Here is a 26,524-nt window from a genome sequence, read left to right on the forward strand (position 1 = left end):
TTCCAATTTGTGCCCTGTGTGTGGTGATCATCCTGAAACACACAACCACTTATTTTTCAGCTGCTGTCTTTCTCAAAGGGTGGTGGAGCTTGTGTTTACTTGGCTGGGTTTTAGAGGCTGGCCATTGGACTTCAATGGCTGGTTGAGTTGGCTTTCGTTCCCTGTTAAAGGAGTTGTGTAGATGGTTAGTGTTGCTGTTATTGCAGCAAATTGCTACAGTTTATGGTTAAACAGGAATAGGTGCATTTTTGAAGGTCTTTCCTACTCTGAAGTAAAGATTATTCATGATATAAAAAGTGTCCTGATGTACAGGTTTTATATTGTACAAAATAGAAAATTGACAAGTCAAGACAGGGATTTTTTACATAGGTTAAAAATGTATTAGGCTTTGGTTTTTTTTTGGAAGTTGTAGCCTGTTGCATCTTCTTAGTTTGTAGTGAGATATTGAGGGTGTATTTGCTGGTTGATTAATGAAGTTCTATTCTTCTTGATCAAAAAAAAAATAAAGATTTGTGTGCTTGGTTTCAATACTTCTTTGGTTTACTTTGATTCAATAAATAATTGAACACTTGATCTTGATTTTTTTATTTCTTGTATTTGAAGAGAATTTATGCATGTTGAATTGTGCTTGTTGAAAGATGTATGGATATTCTAGAACTTGTTTGCCTTCTACTTGAGATGAAATCATAGATGATGCATGCTTAGATAGATAATTTAGGCAATTTTTGGAATGATTGAGCATTTCTAGCCAACCTTGATAAAATTTTATCCTTAGTTACCTTTTGAGCCTAGTATTGATTTTTTTTTGTTATTACCGATTTAGAGCCTAGCCTGAATACTTTTGTATTTTTTACTCCCATTGAGTTATACCGTAAGTATATACATATTTAATTGGGGATGAATTGTAGTGGAATTTATTTTTCATTGGTGTTTATGGCAAAACAAAGAGAGAAGAAGGAAAAAAAAATAGTAAACTACACTCCTTATGATTATAAAAATAAACAAGTTTGGGGGACTGTAGTTGTTGAAAAAAAATTCCATATCAATGAGCTTTCTCTCTTTTAAAAGAAAAAGATACTTATAAATGGACTAAGGGATTCGGGAAAATTTTGTTGGAATCAAGTATGGTTTATATGCTTATGGTTTAATTGAGCTTAAAATATTCCGTGTCATCTACATTTACCTAAGTCGTTCCTTATAACCTTTGAAAGTCATTTTAATTCTTTAGCATGTTCTTGTCTATATTAGTAAGTTAGCAAGCTTATGGGACAAAAGATTTCATGGATTAAAGGTGAGATTCTAGCCTGTATAAATTGATTCAAATGCTTATTATTTATTGATCATGATTAGATTAGCATACTTGTTAATGGATTAAAGTAAGTTAGAGAAGTGTTTGGAACAAAATTCTGGATTGTTATTGATGGGTGAATTTTTTGATAAATAAATGTATATGATGTTCATAATTTTGAGGCTTCATTGTTGTTCTTAGCTTGATTGGTATTCAGGTTTGTGTTTTTGTTTTGGTTTTTGTTTTAGAATTTTTTGAGATAATTAAATGTGCATGATGTCCATAATATGATCAATTTGTGTTGTAGGTTGTTCGAAGCGAGTTTTAGTGTTTTGTTGTAGAATTAGCGCTGCAGCGCTATCGAAGTTGGAAAAGAAATTCCAGGAAATATGAATTAGTGCCCCAACACTATAAGGTAGAAATGTAGTGCTACGGTCTGTACGATTTTTGTAAAGAGAAAGAAAATAGCATTTTATGGGGGCAAGAAGGTCTTTTCACACATAATCGCTATGGTTTTTATTTAAACACATTTAGAGCATTTTTTAAGGATTTTTTTTCGCCGTAAAACCCAGAAAGATTTATTTTCTTCTATTTTCTTTCTTTTATGTTTTCTTAGTTATTTTAGTGGATGTTTTTCTGATGAGCATGAACTATTTTACTTTCTAGGGCTTTAATGGAGTCTCTTGAAACTCTTTATTGATTTAATGAAATGTCTATGATTTATTCTTCTATATTGTTATCTATTCAATTTATTATTAATTCTTGTGAATGCTTGATCACCATTTGCATGATTCATACGTTTTTAATTCAAAATGTGAGAAGTAAAAGTTAATTATGCTATAATAGTTTAGACACAAATTTTGATATTGGACAAGAGTACCTGTATGATTTATGTAGCTTTAGGATTGTTGTGCTTAATGTCTGCTATGTGTTTGAATTTATCACAAAGATGTAGAAAGTTGTCATATAGGTTGAGGTTTACATATCCTAGTTTTGTTAATCTGCTATCACAATAGGTAGAAGATTAGTAGAAATCGTATTAATGAAATAATAGAGTAGATAAAAGATGAAGTTAAATGCCTTACTATTACATCCATTGAGCTAAATATTATTATTTGTTTTTGTTTTTTGTTATTTGTTATTTGTTAAGTTTATTAATCTTTGTATTTGTTCTTTATATTCTTGAAATCTAAGTTATATTGGCCAAGTATAATTAAGAAATTAATTATTGGTAATTGATAATTCAATCCTCCTGGGAAAGATCTTGGCTCAATCACTTTATTACTTGTAACAATTATGTATACTTGCGTAGTCATAAAAATCCACAACACTAGTGCTTTATTTGTTTGTCCAAACATTAAAAGGAAAACATGACAATTATGACATGAAAAAGTTGAACCTAGGAAGAAACATATAACATGACAATGTTATATCCGGCAAAAATCATACTAGGAGCATAATTGTAATTGTATCACATAAAATATTACAATTCCCGAGATTAAAAGTTACTCGAACAGCCATTGTCTTGACACTACGAACAATTATGTCTGATTGTCCTAGTATTAAAAAAAGAAAAAGATCATTGATGGTCGACCCGTTCCTCAACATCCCCCTCCTCCTTGACGACCTGTGGGCTTAGCGAGATCCCTGGTTCTGGAGTTTCAGGAATAGTAGCCTTCGCAGCCTCTCAAGCAAGACACTTCTCTATCTTCTTCTTCTGAACTTTGTGAGTAAGGTAAGAGAAGTTGGCCTCCTTGTTGTGCTTCCAGAACATATAAAAGCAAGATCTACACTTCTGTATCGAGCCATGTCTGAAGATATTTTTCTTCCTTCTCCTTAATCTTTTTATCCCAATCCTTGACGAGTTGAAGAAGCTCATTTTCCCTGTCTTGAAGGGCCTATTTGTCCATGCTCTTCTACTAAAGCTCGGCTTTCTTTTCGAGGAGCTCTTTTTTCGATCTGCTCAGCCTCCTATTTGTTCTTTGAGGTGATCTCACGGGACCGTTCTATGGAAGACTTGGTCTGTTTGAGTTGCTTTGTCAACTTTTTTTCTCGTTGCCGAGCAAAGCTCAAAGTCATTGCTCTCCCTTAAAAAAAGAAGGAAAATCATCAAGGAAATAAAATTATATTAAAAACAAATGTATAGGAACCTGATAAGCAAAATACTTATCGACAATGTCTCGTAGAGGCTCGACCAAGAGTAGAATATATGGTCGCATCGACCATAGAAGAAAAAGCCTTAGTACTCATAGGGGGTTGGGAGAGTTTAACTGCTCAATTACTGGTGTCATCAGCAGAAGCTTTGAGCATTTGGAGGACAGTTGGGGTTGCATTCAAATCAACCGAACGACCAACACAACTAGTCAGAGGAAGAGCCTGCTCGGATGCCACTAGAGTAGGTGGGTCGGCAACAGAAGGATCCTTACGCTTGGCATGCTTCTCCAGTCACCTCTCTCAAATCGACCCTGCACCCACAACCTTTCTCTTTGCAAGGGTTTTTCTTTTCAAGGATGCAAGAGAGGTTGAGGCATAAATGTCGAAGGCATCGAAGTCTGACATAGCTGCATACAAGATAAGTGTGTTAGTTGAACGAGCAAAGAATAAATGATTCTAGCAACACAGTTAATGGAAAGTACAGTACCCATGCCTACATTATCTTCAGAGAAACCATTTAAAAATGAAGTGTTATTAGACCAAAAAACATTCACCTCCACTTCGAACATGTCAAGAAGGGGAAAGGAAGAATCATAAAGCCTACTATTTAACTTAGAATATAAAGAAGTAATTTTATTTTTACTTGGAGTGTTGCTCTCATCATTAGAAGAGGACATGTCTAAGGAGTCCTCGACCAACACTTGTTTCCCCTTTTATGGTGATCCTCGGGAGCCATTCTAGTTTGCGTTTTAGCCTACCTTGGGAACTTAAAGCTTATCACACAAGTTCTTCTTCTAGTTAGGGCACGAACCACCTAGGGTTGCTTGCTTTGTCCCTCTCCTTCACCCACAACTAGCTTGAGAGTTTTGTTACCAGTAGTGCTTTCATTTGCTTTCTGGGAAGTTTGGTGAGACTGGCACAAACCGACCAACCTAAGATTGGCCATGGCTACTAGTTGTTGACAGCTTTTCTCCTTGCTAAAAAGGACAGCCAAAATATCTGCTTGAATGAGCATCTCCTAGGTAGGAAGAGGTTGATACCATGGGGCTAAACACAAAGAGGAATGTAAAACTTAAGTGTAAATCTAAAGATAGAGGAAAGGATAAGAAAATATGTGGTACTAATTACCTCCTCCCTTGAATGAAAAATGTTCGGCGACAAGCTCCTTCGTCAAGAAGTACTCCTTGTGATATTGGCTAGTGTTGCTCTGAAACGTGGTCTCTATCAGGGATACCCTGGTCGTGTCACGATGACATAAGTAAAAGAAACCAACTCAATGCTGGTTGGGGTTGGACTTCAGCTCGAATAGATAGTGGACCTCGTGAGGAGTAGGCAAGTCCCATCGATCAAGAAGGTAGATGATATATAATGCAGAGAGCATGAAATACCCATTTGGAGTTCTTTTGAAGGGTTGATGTCAAAATACTTAGCCTTCCCTCTGACGAAGTTGTGCAAAGGGAGAGTTGCACCAGCCGTGATGTGGAAGTGCAACCAGGCACTTTATGTTCCACCAGGAAGATTAGCATGCTGGTCTGCTTGAGGGGTGATCATGTTCATCCCCTAAATCCCATATTTTTTTAGCATAACTCTCTAGTGTAATACTCAAGAGAGTACTTACAGGCACTGTATTCCAAGAGATAGGCCTTTTCTTCTGAGGCTTCAACTGTGCTCAAAGTCTTGTAGTATGTGTGACTTCATTTGTTGATTTAGTTCTTACCTCCACCGCATTACCTCCACTAGTCATTTTCCTAGCGACTTGTGGGTCTACGGCTGTTCTTTGGCAGGTTGTTTTCTTAACTCTTGCCATATCTAAAGGACAAATAGTAACAATTACAAGTATATCAACTAAAGTATTGTTGCTTGCTACCCTCATGCTGATTGAAACTCTGATTGGGAGAGTATCAACAATTTCTGGATGGACAATGTATGTCTAGTCCTTGGGATGGGATTTCTTACTTCCTTATTTTAATTCCCTTACCTTACAGTGATATTCCATGCCAGGAGTGAAAAGACAGTGATAGTGTTGGTGTTGAACTCCTGGTCGAGAAGCTGATTTAGATAAGGTATCTGATCGATTTTATTCAATTTCATCGACCAGCATATGTATTAAGTCTGGAGATATAGAATACTCACTTCACCAATGATCGTGTACTTACTCTAGTATGAAAATTGATGGGAAGTGAGTCATTTGACCAGGATTCTTATGTGCTTAAAAGGAAGTGTACTAGTTGTATACAAACAGACGATTGTATTCGACCAATGATTATATTTAGATTTAAAAGGCAGTTCAAAAGATTTTTACAAATCTTTCCACTTACCTTTTAGGAAGAAAATTTCCCACCATTTTTTCAGAAATGAAAATTTTATTTTCTCGTGAATTTATAGTTTTTCTAATGAATTTCTACAAGTTAAAGCCAATTCGATTCCTAAAGTTCCATTTTCCTACATCCCAAACAAGATTTTTCTAGAAAAATCCCTACTCTACCAAGAAAATTTCTAAACTCCTATTTCTTTGTCAAGAACACAGATATGATTTTTGTGATTCTACAACAACTTTTTGCAAGGAAAAAAGTACAAAGTTACGAGGGTCTGATCGAGAATTTACTTGGAAGATGGTTTTCTGGGTTGATTCGCAAGGGAAGCTTCACTGAATCTCGGAAAGCAAAAATGAAGCTTCGGGTTTCTTGGGAGTTCTTGGAAGAAAGAGAAAGATGAAGACGATAAAAGAGAAATATTAGAATGAAAATGAGGAAGAGAGAGGCTATATATAGCCTCCATGCACTTGAGCACGTTTATAAAATACCCCTAGGCTCCTCCTGAGCCGGTATTTGACCCCGTTGTGACTTTCTAGCTAAACCGCTCCCTAGGACTGTCTCGGATCGTGCATCTCAAATATATCATCACTTACACGTGGAAAAGATCACAATAATCACAAATATTACTTTGATGCCCTCAACGGGCCAAAATTACATATATGCCCCTAACAACCAAATGGGGCCCACATGCATATTTAATTCACCTAAACATGCATTTCTAATCACATACTCATCAAATTCACATAGTAATACAATAAATCACTTATTGCCCTCCAGGCACACTAATCATGGCCCTAAGCCTTATTAGCAAATTTGGGGCACTACAACTATCCCCTCCTTACAGAAATTCTGTCCTCGAAATTACCTATATAACTCGGGATACCGCTCCTGCATATATGATTCAAGTTCCCACATCACCTCCTCAACCCTGTTTTTCCTCCATAGCACATTCACCAAGGCGATGGTCTTGCTTCGCAAGACATTATCCTTCTAGTTGAGAATCTAAACCAGCTTCTTCTCATATGATAAATCTTGATCCAGCTTCAAGTTCTCAAAACTTAGTACATGCGTAGAATCTAATATATACTTCTGGAGCATGGACACATGAAAGCATCATGAACTCCTGATAAAGCTGGAGGCATCGCCAATCTGTAAGCTACCTCTCCAACCTGTTCCAGGATCTCAAAGGGGCCAACAATCCTAGGGCTCAGCTTACTCCGAACACCAAAGTGTTTCACTCCTCTCAAGGCTGAAACCCTAAGGAACACATTGTCACCGACTTGAAACTCCATACTCCTACCTTTCAAGTCTGAGTAACTCTTCTAGCGACTCTGGTAGGCAAGCATTTGAGCTCTAATCTTTTCAATGGCCTCATTGGTCCTCGGAACAATCTCTGGGCCCAGGTATCTCCTGTCGTCCGTCTCATCCCAATGGATAGGTGATCTACACTTCCTCCCATATAGCATCTCATACGGAGCCACTCCGATAGTCGCCTGGTAACTGTTGTTGTACGAAAACTCAATCAAATGGAGATACTTACTCCAAGATCCCCATAAATCCAGCACAGGCTCGCAACATATCTTCCAATATCTTAATCATCCTCTAAGACTATCCACCCGTCTGAGGATGATAAGCAGTACTAAGCCGCAACTGCGTGTCCAAAGTCGTCTATAGACTCTCTCAACACTTGGAAGTGAAGGTGGGGTCCCTGTCGGATACTATCGACCTCAGAGCACCATGAAGTCGAACAATTTCCTTCACATATAGCTCAGCATACTGCTCCATACTATAAGTCATTCTAACAGGCAAGAAGTGGGTGGACTAGGTATACCTATCCACAACCACCCACATTGAATCATGTTGTCCCACGATCGTCGACAAACCAACCACGAAGTCCATGGTGATATCCTCCCACTTCCACTCTGGAATCCCTAGAGGCTGCAAGAACCCTTCTGCCCTCTAATATTCAACCTTTACGTGCTGACAATTTAAGCACTTAGCCACATAATCCACCACGTCCCTCTTCATTCCTAACCACCAATACAAGGTTCTCAAGTCTTGGTACATCTTCATCTTACCTGGATGTAAAGAATAGGGAGTGGTATGAGATTCGTCCAAGATCTCTCGCTCGAGACCAGAATCCATCGGAACACAGATCCGACCCTTGGGCTTCAGTAGTCCCATCTCCGAGATAGAGAAGTCCTTAGCCGCTCTGACCAAGACACTCTCCCTGAGCCCTCTCAACTGAGGATCCTCCCCCTGCGCTTCCTTGATCCTCTCATGGAGTGTAGACTAAAGAGTGATGTTTGATAACTGACCAACCACCAACTCTATACCCGCTCTAGTCATCTCCTCAGATAACTTATCAGATACCTGCTCGAACTGAACAATTGTCCTGGGCCCTTCCGACTCAATGCATCAGCCACTACATTAGCCTTCCCAGGATGGTATAGGATATCACAATCATAATCCTTTACAAATTCCATCTACCGTCTCTGGCGCATATTCAGATCCTTCTGAGTAAAGAAGTACTTCAACCTTTTATGGTCGGTGCATATTTCACACTTCTCACCATACAGATAATGTCTCCAAACCTTAAGTGCAAATACTGTCGCTACAACCTCCAGATCATGCGTGGGATATCTCTGGTCGTACTCCTTTAGCTATCTTGATGCGTAGGCTATCACCTTTCCAGCTTGCATCATCACACACCCTAAACCTTGTCTAGAAGCATCACAATAAACCACAAACTTCTCATTGTCTATCGGCGGACTCAATATCGGAGCGGTGATCAATCACCACTTCAATTCATTGAAATTGTTCTCAGACATATCTGTCCACACATACGTAGTCTTCTTTTGTGTCAATTCAGTCAACGACGTGGCTATCCTGGAGAACCCCTCAACGAACCACTGATAATACCCTGCCAATCCCAAAAAGCTCATAACTTCTGGTACACTGCTCTGTCTAGGCCAATCTCTCACTGCCTTAATTTTACTTGGGTCAACCAAAATCCCCTCTTTACTGAAAATATGGCCCAGAAATGTGACTTGCGGTATCCAAAACTTACACTTGCTAAACTTAGCATATAACCTATGCTCTCTCAACCACTATAACACCAAGCGCAAATGCTTCTCATGCTATGTCTCTGACTGAGAGTACACCAGTATGTCATCATTGAACACAATCACGAATTTGTCCAGATAGTCCTTGAAGATTCTATTCATCATATCCATAAAGGCTGCTAGGGAGTTTGTTAATCCAAAGGACATAACCAGGAATTCAGAGTGTCAATACCTTGTGCAGAAAGCAGTCTTTGGTATGTCCTCCTCTTTAATCCTTAACTGGTGGTAACTTGACTGAAGGTTAATCTTGGAAAACACTGTCTTTCCCTATAGCTGGTCAAATAAATCATCGATCCTAGGTAATGGGTACTTGTTCTTAATGGTCAACTTGTTCAGCTCCCTGTAGTCAATACACATCCTAAGAGATCAATCCTTCTTCTTAACAAACAATACTGAAGCACCCCATGGCGAGAAACTCAGTCTGATGAACCCCAAATCCAGTAACTCCTTCAACTGAATCTTCAATTCCTTCAACTCTGCTGAAGCCATTCTATAAGGTGTCCTAGAAACTAGATCCACCCCTTGCGCCAATTCTATAACAAACTTGATCTCCGGTTGTGGCGGTTGCCCTAGCAAGTCCGCTAGAAATAGATCTGGAAACTCACATACTAATCTGGTCGCACTTGATCCAACCGATACAACCCTAGAGGTATCCACAATGTTTTCTAGGAATCTTATGCAACCTTCCTGCAACAGGTCTCTAGCCTTCAGTGCTGAAATCATAGGTACTTGCGGTCCACTAACTGTGCCCACAAATACAAAGGGCACCTCCCCTTCTAGTTCAAAATTCACCATCCTGAACTTGCAGTCAATCATTGCCCCATACCTTGATAACCAATCCATCCCTAGAATCATATCGAAGCCCTCCATCTCTAACTAAATCAGATCAACAGACAACTCTCTATCGTCTATCTCTATCTCTACTGGCAATGCTCTAATCCATCTCTTAGAGACTACCAGTTCCCCAGTCGGCAACAAAGTTTGAAATCCCCTAGCATACAAATCACTAGGTCTACACAGCCGATCTATCACCCTAGCATACACAAATGCATGAGTAGCCCATGAATCAATCAATGCAGTACAAGAAGAACCAGCACTAGAAATCTGACCTATCACAACCAAGGGGCTAGCCTCAGCCTCAGTCTGATTCAAAGAAAATACTCTGGCAGGAGCAAGACTGTCGCTCTGCTTCGGCTCCTCTTTCCTAGCTTGCAGGCAGTCATTCTTCAAGTTATTGACACTCCCACAGATAAAGCAGGCCCTGATCCTTCACCCTCCCTAATGTCATCTTCTGCATCGAGACACACTAAAAGCACCCTGTGCCCTCCTATCTGAGCTAGGAGAAACAAAAGAACATGGGGCCTTTCTCTTCTTCTCACTGGGGCCACTACGCCGACTGGATCTGGTAAAAGGATGCATTGTCCTCCTGGCATTGCGCCTAGTAGCGCCCTTTCTCCAAATCTGAACTTACAACCCAGTGCCCTGAGGAAGGGCTTAATGCCTCAGCTGTCGAAGTTCTTCCTCTGTTCGATGTAGTCTGGTTTCCATTTTAGCAAACATTTGTTGCCAATTCTGTGGGGCAGGTGGAGGGTCCTGACCCTAGTTGTCATCCTTGGCCCTATTGCCACGGAGTCTAGATGATTGTCAAGGCATCTCAATAATATGTCTGCAATCAATGACGTCGCTAATCAAGCATGATAACAACATCCAAAACCACCTCCCAATTCACATCAACCAACCATAACAACAATCCAAGTACACAAATCGCATACAACACTCAAGGGGCCATGCCCTGGCATCATGCATATGTTAACACATTCATCATGCTCTATATAAAATAACCAGGCAAGCATACTGATAGTGAGCGTACATGTTTAGTCTATCTCTAGGAACCATAAACCTTGGCTCGCTCTGATACCAAGTTGTAATGTCCTACTTCCTTAGATTCGTTACTAAGTGAGTTTTAAACGTGCAATTAACTCGCTAATCGAGGCTTTAGGTTAAAAGTGTGGCTAAACTGTAATAAAAATCATATAATTTTTCAATGTAATCATTCATTGAAATTATAAAGCGTTATACGTTTGGGATCTCAAAATAATGTTTAGAAATATTTCCAACTCAAAATATGATTAAAGTCGACTAAACGAAAAAATCTGGATTAATACATAGCATCTCCCAAAAATACCCTTAGCCGGGATAGCCAGGCAGGCCGAACATGTACACGCCGCTTCATGCTCTCCATATTCATGGTTGGTCGACCTTTCCCTTGCCCTTACCTACACCATAGAGCACCCGTGAGCCGAAGCCCAGCAAGAAAACTCAACACAAACAATTAACATATGCATAGATATCAATCAACATTTAACAAGGCAGCCAAAAGCTAAACCCATAGCGGCCATGCCGTCGCAGGCGTTTTACCAGGCCCTAGGTTCACAGTCTACACTGTGAGGATGACTCAAGCATCCGAGAAGGGTCTCACCCTAGCGACTTGCACACCGAGTGCTTAATGCAGCTCCAGGCCCCTTGTCGTACTCGGCCTTGCCGTTCTTGGCCTTCGTCGTTCCTGGCCCTTACCGTTCTTGGCCTTCGCCATTCCCAGCCCTTGCCATTCATTCACAAATGTGCAACACATAGCATAAATTTAACAAATACTTAAACAAATATAGACTTTATCAATAGGGCTACACCCTGCAACACAATCACATAAAGTCGTGCCCTACAATACAAACTATAGGGCCACACCCTGCTCTACGGGTACAACAGTTTTCTTACCTATGTCCCAGGCTATCCGAGCACCGTAATCACAAGCACAGTCCTCTAATCCGAGCCTTGAAGAAAATCCTAGTCACAATGCATGAATAAAATCAACTATCAAGTTCTAACTTAGTAAATAGTTTCGAGACATAACTCTAACCTCTAGGACCTTGGTTTTTACCAAACTAGGTAGTGGAAACCTTCCGGAGCCTTAATGTTCAAGTTCTCGAGCTAAAAGCCCTCAATTTGCAAAAATTCCTCTTTTGGGCTGCGGCCCAACCCCCCTTAAGGGCCGCGGCGCGCCCCAAAATGGAGGCAAAATGCCTCACTGCTAGGCAACTCGGCCTGCAGCGCCCAAACCTTGCGCCGCGACGCCTAGGAAATTATTCAAAGTGCCACTAGCCTAAAAACTCAAGCGAGCCGCGGCGCAAGGCCGAAACCCAGATAATCCCATGTAGTTCTACGAGCCAACTCCTCAAAAATCAACCCGAATCAAAACCTAAAACCCAGAGTTATCCCTAGAATTCATATCCAAACAATATCAACAGAGTAACCACCCTAAGATTTATCCCAAAAACACTTCACTTCCATCACCTAAGTTCCAGCTCCCAAACTCTAAAAAAACAGAGGAAAATTAAACAGTATTCAAACTTAAATCCTTACCTCTGTAATAATTTCGGCTTAAGGAATTCCTACACACTTCAAGCCCTCAATCCTTCAACTAAAGACCCCTAAATTCTTAAGTTCCAAGACACCAAAGGGTGCGAAAGAGAATCGTTGGAGAGAAAACCAAAGTTGAGTATTCCTTCTGTTTGCTTCTTTCCTTCTAACACCTTCTAACCTTAGCAGTCAAAGACATCCAAGCATATCCCTTACCAAAAGTCTAAAGTATCCCTTAAGCTTATCCTAACCCCTTAGGTAACCCAAGGGCAATTTAGTCATTTGTCATACCCCGTTAAGTCCCCGAGTATTCTTATAAATCCTCATTAATCCAAACATGTCCAAATCATTACTAAACTACTACCGTTACTCCATAAATCTCAAACACATTTTACGTTCCCAAAATAACCCTAGGCTCCTCCCGAGGTGGGTATTTGACCCCGTTGTGACTTTCTAGCTAAATCGCTCCCTAGGACTCTCTCGAATCATGCATCTCAAATATATCACCACTCACACGTGGAAAAGATCACAATAATCATAAATATTGCATTTATGCCCTCAACGAGCCAAAATTACAAATATGCCTCTAACAACCAAATTGGGCCCACGTGCATATTTAATTCACCTAAACATGCATTTCTAATCACATACTCATCAAATTCACATATTAATACAATAAATAACTTATTGCCCTCGAGGCACGCTAATCAAGGCCCTAAGCCTCATTAGAAAATTTGCGACGCTATACCCACATTATGTGTGTAGGGCCTATTTCACACTTGTAAGGCCCAAGGCCCACTAGAATCTCTATAAATAGGACCTCTCACTGTCATTTGAGGGGATGAGAACTTGAATTTATACTCTCTCTTGAATAAGCACTTACATACATAACCATTTTTATACTGTATTTTCTATCTCAAGTTTAAGAAACATACTTGACTCCAGCTCATCAGATCTTGAGTTTGAAACCTTTGTGATTAATAAAAGTGCAAGTGGACGTAGGTCTTTACCAACTTTTGGGATCGAATCACTATAAAATTATTTGTGTCGTTTACTTAAGTTCAGCTCTTGTCATATGAAATCGTCGTTTTAATTGACTCAGCGTCAGTTGACCAAAACACTGGTCAATATGAATTAGTATGTGTTTTTTAAATCAGATAGAAAATAGACAGTCTTTCTCAATTAGGTTCCATATTACTATAATTATTAAGCTTGTAATTAAAATTTATCTCCGTGCCTTCCATTTATCTTGAGCAAAATATCAAACATTCATTAGCTAAATATCCTTTTGTATTACAACTTTGAGATTTGCTTTAGTTTCGTACATTTGACTTAAACTCTTTGATGAGTACCTATAATTATTCAGAGAAACATTATTGGAAACATTTGAACTTGTTATTACAACTAAATACAATGACAATCAAAAAATATCTTACCTTTCAATATAGGGTACACGCAATGGTAAACTAATGGTCCAACAATTCTTGCCTGACATTCTAAGTCTATCGCCAAATTAACCATTATATCAAAAAATGTTGAGGAAAGTAATTTTTCACTATTAGAAATAATGATAGATATTTTTTATTTAAGTTGCATTAAATCTTATGGTTTAGATACTTTTGACTACATCAAGCAAATTAAAATAGTTGCTTAAAGTAGTTAAATGTAGACGAACATGCAAACTTGATGTTCACCCCAATGCTAGTGGGAGTAATTGAGTCATAATAATATGAAAATCATGACTTTTGAGCCCATAAAATTTCAGTTCTTTACATCAACACATCTAGTAATACTGGCTGCATATCCATTTGGAACCTTAAATGTCTTTAGAAATAAAAAAAAACAACAATTTTAATCATCAATGGATTATTTTTATTGTAATGAAATAAAATATATATTTTTTTAGAAAGTAATAATATACAAAAATTCTTCTAACTTTAATATTTATATTATCTTTCATAACTTTAAAGGTTATTGATTAAGATCTATAAATCCATGTTTATGATTTTAAGTGCTGATGTTTTATTGACTAAAGTTTAATGTGAATAATTTAAAGCTCACTACTAGTGTTATTTGAGTAATATAATCAATACATATAAAATTTACACTGATATGTCTTTATTTACCTATATTAATATATTTACATCAATGAGAGTATATTTTTAAGTATATTTAAGAAAAAATTACTATTTTCAATTCCACATTTTAAAACTATTATCAATTTTAGTCTTGGCTTTCCAAAAAAATATATTTTAAATCCCTTGTTATTTTAAAGGGTAGGTAACCATTTGGTACCACCTTGTATTTTGAAATCGTACATATTTAGTACTCTGTATTTTGAAATCGTAAATATTTGGTACCCTAAAGTTAATTGTAATTAATAAAAATTTACCAATTTAATCAAACAGTTCTCGATTATATTAGTTCCAAATTTAAATTTAATTACTTAATTACATATAACTTATGACAGTTTGGTCATATTGATAAAATTTTATTTATTAAATCTAAGTCTAGGGTACCAAATATGTATGATTTCAAAATGCATGGTATCATATGAGCATTATTGAAAAAAAATGTACGAAAATAATATTTTGCAAAAACACAAGGCACCAAATGAGTAAATTTTCTTTTTTAAATAGTAAAAAATATCACTTTTCAATTGTTTTTAGTTAAAAAAATTACAGAGACAAAAATCTCCTCAATTAAAAATCGTTGATATTTTTATATATAAATAGTTTGTAAAATTGATTAATAGAACTGAAAATTTAAAATTAAAACAAATAAAAATTATATTAGTAAAATGAAAAATATAGTTTTTATTAACATATTTTAAGTGATGATATTTTTTACTTTATCAACAAACTTTAACTAACTTTTTTATATATATAAATATATATATTGTTGTCTGTGTTTGCACCAAGTTACACGTGACACACTTTGAAGGAATTAAGATTCCACATAAATTGATTTAAGTCACCCAGAGCCTACTCTGAGCTCCACGGGAGATAAGCACATCATTCAACCACAGTTCACCACCACTGGAGGAGTATTTCCACCTAGAAGCATAACTTCCTGAGGACCATGTTTTGAGATGACTCTCCAAGGCTCACTACAAGACTGTCCCCTCGGCTCACTTCCTCCAGGCCTACGAGGACCTTCCTTCGGTCCAAGAGAAGAGTAGTCAGGTGTCAAGCATAGTGGCTCTGGACCACCGACAGCTTTCTGACATCCACTATCACCTAGATCATTGTGTCAACTCCGTACAAGCGGCAAAATGGTTATACCACAACATCGCTTGACATGAGAAAACATGCAGTTACCACTCTGACAGTGTTAGAGGCCTTTCCCACAATAAAATAGTCGGGTAACATTCCTCACAATGGTGCCACCAAGATACGCTAGATCCCACTAGTTCGTTTATTGGAAGAATGTTCATTTATCATGTAATAAATCTCCATTAAGGGAGAATAGTTATAATCAGCTCTAATTAATGAGCTTATTTGCCTAACAGCCTATAAATAGGGCTAGGGAACACGTTGTAAATGATCCCAAACTTCATTTCAAAGTGAGCCTATACATTACCTGAAACCGAAGACAACTTCAGAATTGCAAGTTCTTAGTATCCTAATACAAGTGACTCATGAACTAGGATTGATTCACTCTGTTTTAATTGACTTTTCTTTAAGTTTTAGTTTAATTAGTTGTTAGCAAAAAAACTAGTCAACATATATATATACAATTGTGATTTAATTCCTCTCCAATCCCACAGATACTGACACACCCAACAACTTGAGCCAACCCCAAGTGATGAAACATTGACTATAATTAGGCATAGAGATCCACTTTTTTTTTAAAAAAAAAACATAGAGTAATTTTTATTTTTTATTTTGGAAAAAAAATCAAGAATTATGGTAGTTGACTTTGTTGACGAGGTTTTTCGCTAACAGTGGATTAAGAAATCTGACAATAGAGATATTACGCATTTGCTAAACCGTAATTGAAATAACACGAAAGTATTAAAATCATCTACGCTTTTACGTGGTTCAGTGGTTAAAATACACCTAGTCCATGAAACAATCTTATTGATCTATTTAGGACCCTGAGAGAAATTATTGATGACAATTTCAGCAGATTTTCAGTCTATAGAGAGTTGGTCCATTTTTCTATCCATTCCCCTAGTATTTATAGAGCATTCTCCGGGATAGTTTTGGGTAACCGCTTACATAAATATGGTAAATATTAAATTTGGGTAAATTCCCATTAACATAAGGAAATGATTTCCTATAGAATTTACATATGTTATCTTGGGTAATAAATGCATAATAAAATCCGGGCCTTTATGAGGCGTATAAAGAATCTCTGTGTCTTTTGGGATCATTAACTGTGCGTCATGACCAGGCCTTTGCGAGCTGAACACTTCCTTCGAACTGCATGTTGAAGAACTATTATATCCTAACACGGACCAACTTTAGATTTTCTAGAAGGCGATCTATCCATCTTGCATCTCGAAATAGGTTGTTGGCGCAAGAGGCGATCTTAAGACTATCTAGTTATTGTAAGTTGTCAAGTTTGACTCGAGCTGCTCACTCCATAGTTAGCTAGATGTTCTATCTGCATGATTTCTTCACGCGCTTGTCTGTCAGCTGTACGCCGTGCTGAGTAGTTCAACTCGTGTTTATTTTGGGGTACAACAAACTTAATAAAAATAAAGGGATCAAAATAACAATATCCATTTATTTAATTAAATTATTGATGATCTATTTAAGGTGTTGATTGATGATTTAGCCAATGACATGGAGTCACTAAAACGATACAGATTTATAAGTTTAATGCAAGAACTAAACAACCCAAGGATTTATAGTGGTTCGACCCTAGATGTTGGTAATAACCTACTTCCACTTAGTATTTTTATTGATGTATTATGAAACCTGTGATCAGCAAACTAGAGTTCACTGAGTTTCACAAGCTCCAAAAAGGGCTACAAAAGTCGTGTATAAAAAGCACTTGTTCTCTCTGAATACAAATTATTCTCCATGAATAAATCTCTTTTAATCCTATTTATAGGCTCAAGTGTACATATGGGCCAATGGGTCGTGTCTAATTTTGTTACAAGCATATTTGAATAATAACAGTAATCATAATATTTATACATAAATAGGGTCAAATATCTTTAAAATATTTATCTTATAACTGTATTTGAACTCGGGTGTCGTTACTATGACCAGACTTGGTCGCATATGCCAGCACCTCTTTTGCCATACTGTTCAGAATCTTTCTTGAATCCATCGAGCAACTTATACTCTGGTCGCTGGTCGACCTGAATGTAATCACTAAATAGTCACATGCAACCCACGTGTTCACTGATTTTGCCACGTCAGCAAGTAAGTATTTTTCAGGGTAAACATTTGCCCACCAAGTTTATTTTAATGCGATCAGCATTTAATAAACTTACTTGACCAATAATCCATCTAACATGTCACATCTGTTAGTACTATTCAAAAAAGCAAGTAATTATCACTTTTACAGTTTTCCAAAAATGTTTTGACGATTATTGTGATTCCCCACACATCGAAACCCTACTCCCATCATTACCTTTTATTACTGCCCCAATCAGTATAAATATAATCCCCCGTTACGTTTTACATTTCTTTACCCGAACTTTCTCTCTCATGAAAAACTCATAAAATCCTTCAAGAAAACCCAGGGACTTTAGTGTAATTCGAGACGTCTTCGAGCAACTCTGAGCAAAAATTTTGTAATTTCTCCTACAATCCATACTCCAAGTAAGTTTTTGAATCCATCCTCTTATTTTTGTAGAAATTTTCGTATATTCTAGTCTTGATTCACGAGTTTGCGTAACTGGGTTTCTACTATTCTTGAAAATTTTCTTGGGTAACTAGGTTTAGGCAAACATACATAGAATAAGTATGCTAGAATAGAAATTTTAGGCAATCTAAAATACTATACAATGCTTAAAAAGCAACGTGGGGTATAGGTTCATTGTTTTCAGGCCCAAAATCGAAGTGAAAATTCAATTTTGAGTATTTCAGAAAAACTGGATTTTACCCGCCTGTTTTCAGAGTTGAAAAGTTTTTTCACATTCACTTTTTAATCTGTTTTTCCAACCGCTCGCATGTGTATTGTGTTTTTATCAGGATGCTACTGGTCGTATAAAAGCTTAACTTTTATACACGAGCAACGTTATCCTTGATTTTCTCTATCTTTTATGTATTGGTCGCAGATTCTCACTTCCCCCTTTGCTTGTCTCAGGTATTCATGCATGATCCCTAGGGTCGTGATCTTCTCACTTTGTTGTTCGAAGATCAAGAACAGCCTTCTTTGCCTTTTCCTGAGCCTTCGTCATCACACCCAACCCTACAACCAGTCCTACATACAATCCACCACAAAACCAATCAAACATGGGTCGTGTAAAATACACTGCTCGTCGAAAATAGAAAACCACAAATTCACCTTCCAATGCCGAGGGTCCTTCAAGTGACCCTCAACCTTTAAACATTTCTCCACCAGACATTCAGCTCAAAGCTCATCCCCGTGTCGGCCCTCGAGCAGAGGTAGACTAGTACATTGCCCCTCCTAGCTTCATATCGACTAGGATGGTGGAAAAATACCCCAAGAAGCATGGGATTACTGGGATTACCATGTAAAAACCAACACCCGACCGGAGGTCAAACGTACCCGAAGGTGCCTATAGTGCCTGGTCGAGGTGTCATAATGAAAAAGGGGCAGTCTTGCCCTTGCATGACTTTTTCTGAGGGGTGGCCAATTATTTCGAGGTCGCCCCTTTCCAAATTACACACAACGGATATAGAGTACTTTTGCACTGTATATCTTATACAACCACAAAAAATGGCATGTGCCTACTTTGCATGAGATCAACTACGTGTTTGATCTCAAATCCAACCCTAATCAGATCAACAAGGGGTTCTTCCACTTTTTCCACCTGGAATCTGCTCGCACATTCTAGGGTGATATTACCCATAAGTCCAATGTAGGAAGGTACTTTCAAGAGTACTTCCTTACAACTGACTTGGTTGCTAAAAATCTGGCCTTCACACGAGGAGGTAAACTTTCAATCTCTGGTCGACATTTATCTATTCATTTTTTCGTCTTTCCTTGTCCTTAGTTGTTTTATGCTGCATCTAGGTCCAAGGTACCGACCAGCTCCCACGCCAGAAATGGAGATAAGAGCCATAGCCTTGGCCAGCATGACAAATATAGAAAAAAAAGCGTAAAGGAGCTAGTCACGAAGAGTAATTTAAGGTTGGTCGGCCTTTTACAACCTCACTAGAAAGTGAGGGAATCCATCGTAGGGACTACCACTAGAGAGGGTACTGAAGGACAAGACATCCCCGAGCATAAGCAAGATATGTCACAACCCTAGAGGCGGCGACCAACGGGGGTGACCATCCAAGAACCAACCCCTAGCACTCGAGTTGCTAATACCCCTACCCAACATGGGAGGGGAAAGCAAAACTACCTTAATACACCAACCCTATACTCGAATCTTCAAACGAGAACGATATAGATTTCTCACTCCTAGATAATCTGTCCATCCCATGACATTTATTCCATAGGGATGGCAACTTTAAATTTATGACCAGTAGTTTTAGCTTGGACTTCTTCGAGGCAGATAGTGAGTGTACCAGTAGTTCTTTAGATAATGTAACGACCAGTAATAATAGTTCGGGTATACTACTTAGAATTTCTCTTTACTTTATTCCTTTATTATGCGAAACTATTTTTAACATTCCTACTCATTTGTTATTGTTTTGTAGTGATGCCATCTGACGAAGCCTTCGATATCTATGCCTCCGCAAATGCTCCCCCGAGCAAGAAGAAGTCGAGCAGACAACACCCTGGAGAAGGCAGTGGAAAGCCCTCCAGAAAAAGTGCTCGACCAGAGGACCCTCTAGCTCCTGCTCCGTCTAAATCAACTACGCCTCCTCCTCCTCCTCGCACTGCTCCTTCCACCAACCAGCCAGGAAGATCTCTGGCTGCAGATTAATTGAGTAATGCTTATAGCTCAACAAACGACAAGTTGCAGAGATTGTCTAAGCACCGTCGTAGCCAGGAGGCCTTTGCCTGTCTTCCTGTGTTGAAACCCAATCAGGTCCTTTCTCGTGGGTTCAACGAACTGCTCAGTGTAAGTTTCTTTTGTATTGTGTTTTAGTCGAACAACATTTCCTTTGATTAGCTCTAAAAACTTCATTATTTTATTGTTTGCAGGGTATCTTAACCATGAAAAATGGCTGGCGTCGCACAGAGGAGGTCAATGTAATACATGCCAAGGAGATCAAGGCATGTGAGGAGAGGGTTAAGGTGGTTGAAGACAAAATCTCCACTTTAACCGAGGAGCTGAAGAGGAGCCAAGAAGATATGGCCAAAGTTGTTGCTACCAAGAAGAAGTTTAAGGAAGCCTTTGAGACTAACTATAAAGAAGCAGCCAAACTTCAAGAGGATCTGGAGGCAAGCATGAAGGAGGCCTCTGGTCTAGAGGATCAAGTCAAGCTGCTCGAGACAAATTCCCAATACTTGGAGAGGTTTTGAGGAGCTACCTTCAACTGCTTATACATGTTTTGGAAGAACAATTCGGAGGCAAATTTTGACTATCTTCCCGAGTAGGCTAAACAATCTGAACTCGCCAAGCAAGTTACTCGTCTAGAATATGAAAGGAATGCCCAGAATTCCTCGGATTCTCCAGAGATCTCTTTGGTGACATGCATTTATGGTGCTGAAGAAGACGTCGGAACTTCTGTCGACCAGCAGTCACAACAAGATCCTCCTCCAACTCCACAATAGTAATTTTATCTATGTAATTAAAACATATGAACAATAGTTCGTAATGTTTAGAAAATTTTGCTACTTAAGGCAGCTTTAATTTCCTTGTGATATTATAATTAAAAATATTAAAGGCATTAAAGATGCTCGTATAACATTGTCTTAACATTACGTCGTGGTATAAGGACATTTCATTGTGATATTATAATATATTCTCATTGCTATTATAACATCTGCTCGTATGACCAAACTTAGCATAACACTTTATTAAGAATTCATAAAATTAACTAAAAAAGTTTGAAAAATACTCTAAGTGTTGTAGAATGCTTTCCCTTATTTTGCTCGTGTGTTAACATATGACTGTTGATATTCTTTGCCTGCTTAGGATCTTATATGCCCCCCAAGTGATTAAGGAGCTTAATGTTCTTAGTCACTTACCATGACCAATACCTGTTCAAACATCACTGCTCGCGTACTTATAAATAATCAATGATAATATAGCAAAACAATACACGTAATGAGCAAATACTTGTAATAAATACAATAATTAGAAAGAATAACTAGATGCGCACAATTCCTTTTATTTTTCATAATAAAATGGACAAAATTCATTTCTGTACAAGTGATCAAGAATTGATCTTACACTTATAAGCGACTGGCCATCTAACTGGCCAGCCCTTGTTCGCAAACATGTAAAAAGTAAAACTAATACCATCCAATTCTTTTAAAAATAATTTTTTATTGATAATAGTTGCGAAAGTGTTCTCCATTCCAATAGCGAGGAATGAGAACTCCATTTAAGCGAGCAAGTTTATATGTGCCTAGTTGAAGAATTTCTTCAATTTGATATGGAACTTTTGTTCCGAGTACTCCAGCATTCTGGTCGCGAGTGTTGAGAAAACTCTTCTAAGTACCAAATCACCCATGTTAAACTTTCTTTCGCGTACTTTAGAGTTAAAATATTGAGCAACCTTTTGCTTGTCAGCTGCAACACGGAGTTGAGCCTGTTCTCGCCTTTCATTGACCAAGTCCAAAGATTCCATTAATAACTTGTTATTCATTCTCTTGTCGTACGTCAGCCTTCTATGCGATGGTGGATCTAACTCAACCAGTAACATGGCTTCATACCCATAGGCCAAGGAAAATTGTGTGTGGCATGTTGTTGTTTGGTGAGATGTTCTATACAACTGAAGTACATTCTAGAAATTATTATGGCCATGCCCTCTTTGCTTCAACTTGTCTGTTGGCTTGTGGATGAGAAACTGACGAAAAACTCTTTGTAATAGCGTGTGGTCGCTGTCAAATTGTGTGCCATTATCTGAGAATTTTTTTTTGGCAACCCATATCGACATATAATGTTCTTAACGACGAAATCAAAGACTTTCTTGGTCGTGATTGTTGCGAGTTGCTTAGCTTCGACCCACTTAGTAAAGTAGTCAACAACAACTACTGCATACTTGACATTCCCTTTGCCCGTAGGCAAATATCCGATCAGGTCAATTCCCCAGACTATGAATTGCCATGGGTATGCATCTGTTTAAGCTCATTTGGGGCTACTCGTGGTATCTTAGAAAATCGTTGGCACTTATCACACTTCTTAATAAATTCCATAGAGTCTTCGATCATGGTAGGCCAAAAATATCCTTGCCAAAGAATCTTCTTTGACAAACTTTTCCCCCCACCGTGATCTTCGCAGAAATCTTCATGTACTTCTTGCATCAATTCCTTAGCTTTTTCCTTAGAGACACACCATAATAAAGGCATTGAGTATCCTCGTCTATACAAGACTCCATCGACCAAAATAAACTGAGTCGATTGTCTCTGAAGCATCCTTGCCTTATTCCTATCTGCTGGTAATAATCATTGTTCGAGATATTGTATGATAAAAGGCATTCATGTGTCAGACACTTGTATTATTAGCGAGGATCCTTCCGATTGAATGGTTGGAGCCAAGAAACGTTCGACTGATACTATGCTCAAAGTGTGAGCATCTTTTGCGCTTGCTAACTTGGCTAAGGCATCAGTGTTTGAATTATGATCGCGAGGTACTTGTTGGAGAGTATATTTCTCAAACTGTGTTAGTAAATCCTTTGCCTTGTTCAAATAAGCAACCATCTTAAAACCCTTAGCCTGATATTCTCCCACAATCTGATTAACTACTAGTTGGGAATCCCTATATATTTCTAGTGACTATATATTCATATCCTTGGCTAGTCTTAATCCTGCAAGCAGAGCCTCATATTCGGCTTCATTCTTAGAGGCTGTAAAGTTGAATCTGATCGCACAGTGAATACGATGTCCCTCGGGTGTGATTAAGATTAGCCCTGCCCTTGCGTTGTGCTCGATTGAGGACCCATCTACGAACAACTTCCAAGCAAGGGTTTGATTTTGAATATTAGTCTCTCTTATCGGTTCACTGGCAGGGAGTCCAGTAAGTTCTGCAATGAAATCCGCTAGGCCCTATCCCTTTATAGCTACTCATGGTGCATAGGAAATTTAAAACTACCCCAACTCAACTGCCCATTTTAGTAGTCGACCAGCAGCTTCTGGTTTTGTAAGACTTGCCATAGTGGCTGGTTGGTAAGTACTGTTATGGGGTGAGCCTGAAAGTAGGGTCGCAATTTTCTAGACACCAATATCAAGCAATAAGCCAATTTCTTTATGGGCGGATATCATAGTTCTGCTCCCACTAGCCTTTTGCTTACGTAATATACTGCTTTTTTAATGTTTTCTTCCTCTTTGATCAAATCAACACTAGCAGCACACTCTGTTATTACTAAGTAGATGTACAAAGTCTCTCCATCGACCAGCTTGGATAAAATAGGCGTTTGTGACATGTGGGCTTTGAGCGCCTCAAAAGTCTGTTTGCACTCCTCTGTCCATTCAAATTTTTTGTTTCCTTTGAGTAGATTAAAAAATGGGCTACACTTGTCCGTTGACTTGGATATGAGTCTACTAAGGGAAGAAATTATTCTGGTAAGGCTTTGAACATCTTTAACTTTGGTAGGAGATTGCATCTCGATCAGTGCTTGAATTTTTTTGGGATTTGCTTCGATTCCTCGTGAGTTTACTATGAATCCTGAAAATTTCCATGATCCAACACCAAGGGAACACTTTAGAGGATTCAGTTTCATCTGATATTTGTTCAAGATGTTGAAGCATTATTGTGGGTCCTTGATGTGTTCTTTGGCCATTCTCGACTTAACCAGCATATCATCGACGTAGACTTCCATGTTATTGCAGATCAATTCTTTGAACATATGGTTAACTAGTGGTTGGTTAGTCGCACCAATGTTTATTAAACCGAAGGGCATTACTTTATAAAAGTAAAGTTCTGTATCTGTTCGAAAGCTAGTGTGATCTTCATCAGGTGGATGCATACTAATTTGATTATAACCAGAGTACACGTCCATGAATGATAAAAATAAATGTCATGATGTAGCATCGACCAGCTGGTCAATTGTTGGAAGTGGGAAACAATCCTTTGGGCAGGTAGGTTTGTGAAATCCACACACGTCCTCCACTTACCATTTGTCTTGGGAACTAGTACGAGATTAATGACCCAAGATGGATAAAAAGCTACCCTGATGAATCAATTTTCCTTCAGATTCTCGACTTCTTCCTTTAGAGCCTTAGATCTATCTTTATCGAGCAACCTTCTTTTTTGTTGTACAGGTGGATAGTTTTTATCTATATTCAATACATGGCTGATCACTGCTGGGTCTATTCCAACCATGTCTTTATGTGACCAAGCAAAGACCTCCTGGTGTTTCTTCAAAAACTCCACCAATTCGTTTTTTGTTGCTGTCTCTAAGTTTTTACTGACTTTCACAACCCTGGTCGGATCTTTCTCTTCTAACTGGACCTCCTCGAGGTCCTCCATGGATCCAATGTTTTCATCAAAATCCTCAAACCGAGGATCTAAGTCCCTATCCTGGAATTGGGCAACACTCTATTTGGTGACTTGTTCACCTAATTGGGCTTGCGTTTCATTTACTACCAGCAACCTTTTTTCTGCTCCAATTCCTGATCAGCTTCTCCTTGTTTTTGTGATCGAGGAATTGTAACATTCTCTGGCTTCTCGCTGGTTTCCTAATACGCATCCTACTCCTGGATGAGTAGGAAACTTCATCGCCAGACTGAAGTTACGGCTCGTAGGTCAACGAGTATGGATCTTCCATTCACAGCATTATATGCAGACAGACATTCAACTACTATGAAAGTAGCGAGTAATGTCCTGTTCGCAGCTGCACCTGTTGGGACTGGGAACCTGATCGACCCTGTTGGTCCTAGCCCTTCGCTGGAGAAACCATCGATGGTTTGGTTGCATGGTTCTAAATCTTGCACTGACAATTTCATTCTTTCCAGTGAAGACTTATACAGAATATTGATCGAGCTTCCTGTATCTACCAACACTCACTTTACCATCATGTTGGCAATCTGAACGTCCATGACCAAAGGATTTGAGTGGGGATATCAGACATACTCAGCATCCAGCTCGGAGAAATTTATCAATTCTTCCTCTGTTCGAGCTTTTTTGGGAGTTCACTCCTCAAAATTCAGCATTTTGATGTCCTGATCATGACGTAGGGTTATGGCATATCTCTCCCTTGCCTTTCCATTGTCACATGCGATGTGCGGTCATCCGCAAATGGTCAACAATGTACCAACGACTGGAGCTGGCTATAAAGGTGGAGAGTGTTGGCGGACAGGCTCCTGCTCGTTGCCTTTGTAAGTCTCCTCTCGAGAACCTTCTTTCGCTCGTACATATCTTCTCAGAAGTCCTTGTCGGATAAGGAACTCAAATTCGTCATTGAGCTGGTTACACTCGTTGGTGTCATGAACATATTCATTGCGAAACCGACAAAACTTGGTTGTATCCCTTTTGGATATATCTTTTCTAATTGGAGCTGGCCACCTAAAGGGAACGGATGTATTACTTGTTTGATATACTTCAGCCCGGCTATCGACCAGGGCAGTGTAATTAGTAAACCTTGGTTCATATCTATTTTGTTTGGGGCACTTGCTATCAAATGTTGTCGATTTTTTGTTCGCCCTTTCCCCCCATTTTTTCCACTACCTTTGTCATTGTCATTGGGCTTACCAGACCCATTGGCGGCTTTGGTAGGGTCCTCTTTCTTTCCCTGGTCATCCTAAGGAGACTTTCCTTCATTGGCATGGCCTCCTCAAGTTTAATATACTTGTCTGCTAGATCCAGAAATTCCTGAGTGCTCTTAACTCCATTCTTTTGCAAACTACTCCAGAGGGGAGAATGGCGTCGTACTCCAGCTGTGAGTGCCATCATCTTTCCCCCATCTCCCACAGTCTTGGCCTGAGCAGCTGCTTGCATGAATTGCTGGATATACTCCTTTAGGGTTTCTCGCCTCTTTTGTCGAATGTCGACCAGCTGATTAGCCTTTGTTGGGTGT

At 38.7% G+C, this 26,524-nt stretch overlaps 1 protein-coding gene across 1 annotated transcript in view; it reads left to right on the forward strand.

Annotated features, from left to right (window-relative positions):
* The window catches only part of LOC133831313 (uncharacterized), a 38,390-nt gene extending 17,526 nt beyond the window's left edge, over window positions 1-20,864 (forward strand). Inside the window, exons 2-4 of the mRNA XM_062261571.1 lie at window positions 20,093-20,240; window positions 20,340-20,460; window positions 20,544-20,864. Of these exons, the coding sequence (XP_062117555.1) occupies window positions 20,093-20,240; window positions 20,340-20,460; window positions 20,544-20,864 (590 nt within the window). The remainder of the gene's footprint in view (window positions 1-20,092; window positions 20,241-20,339; window positions 20,461-20,543) is intronic.
* The last annotated feature ends 5,660 nt before the right edge of the window (window positions 20,865-26,524 follow it).

This window comes from Humulus lupulus, chromosome 1, assembly GCF_963169125.1.
Source record: "Humulus lupulus chromosome 1, drHumLupu1.1, whole genome shotgun sequence".
NCBI lineage: Eukaryota > Viridiplantae > Streptophyta > Magnoliopsida > Rosales > Cannabaceae > Humulus > Humulus lupulus.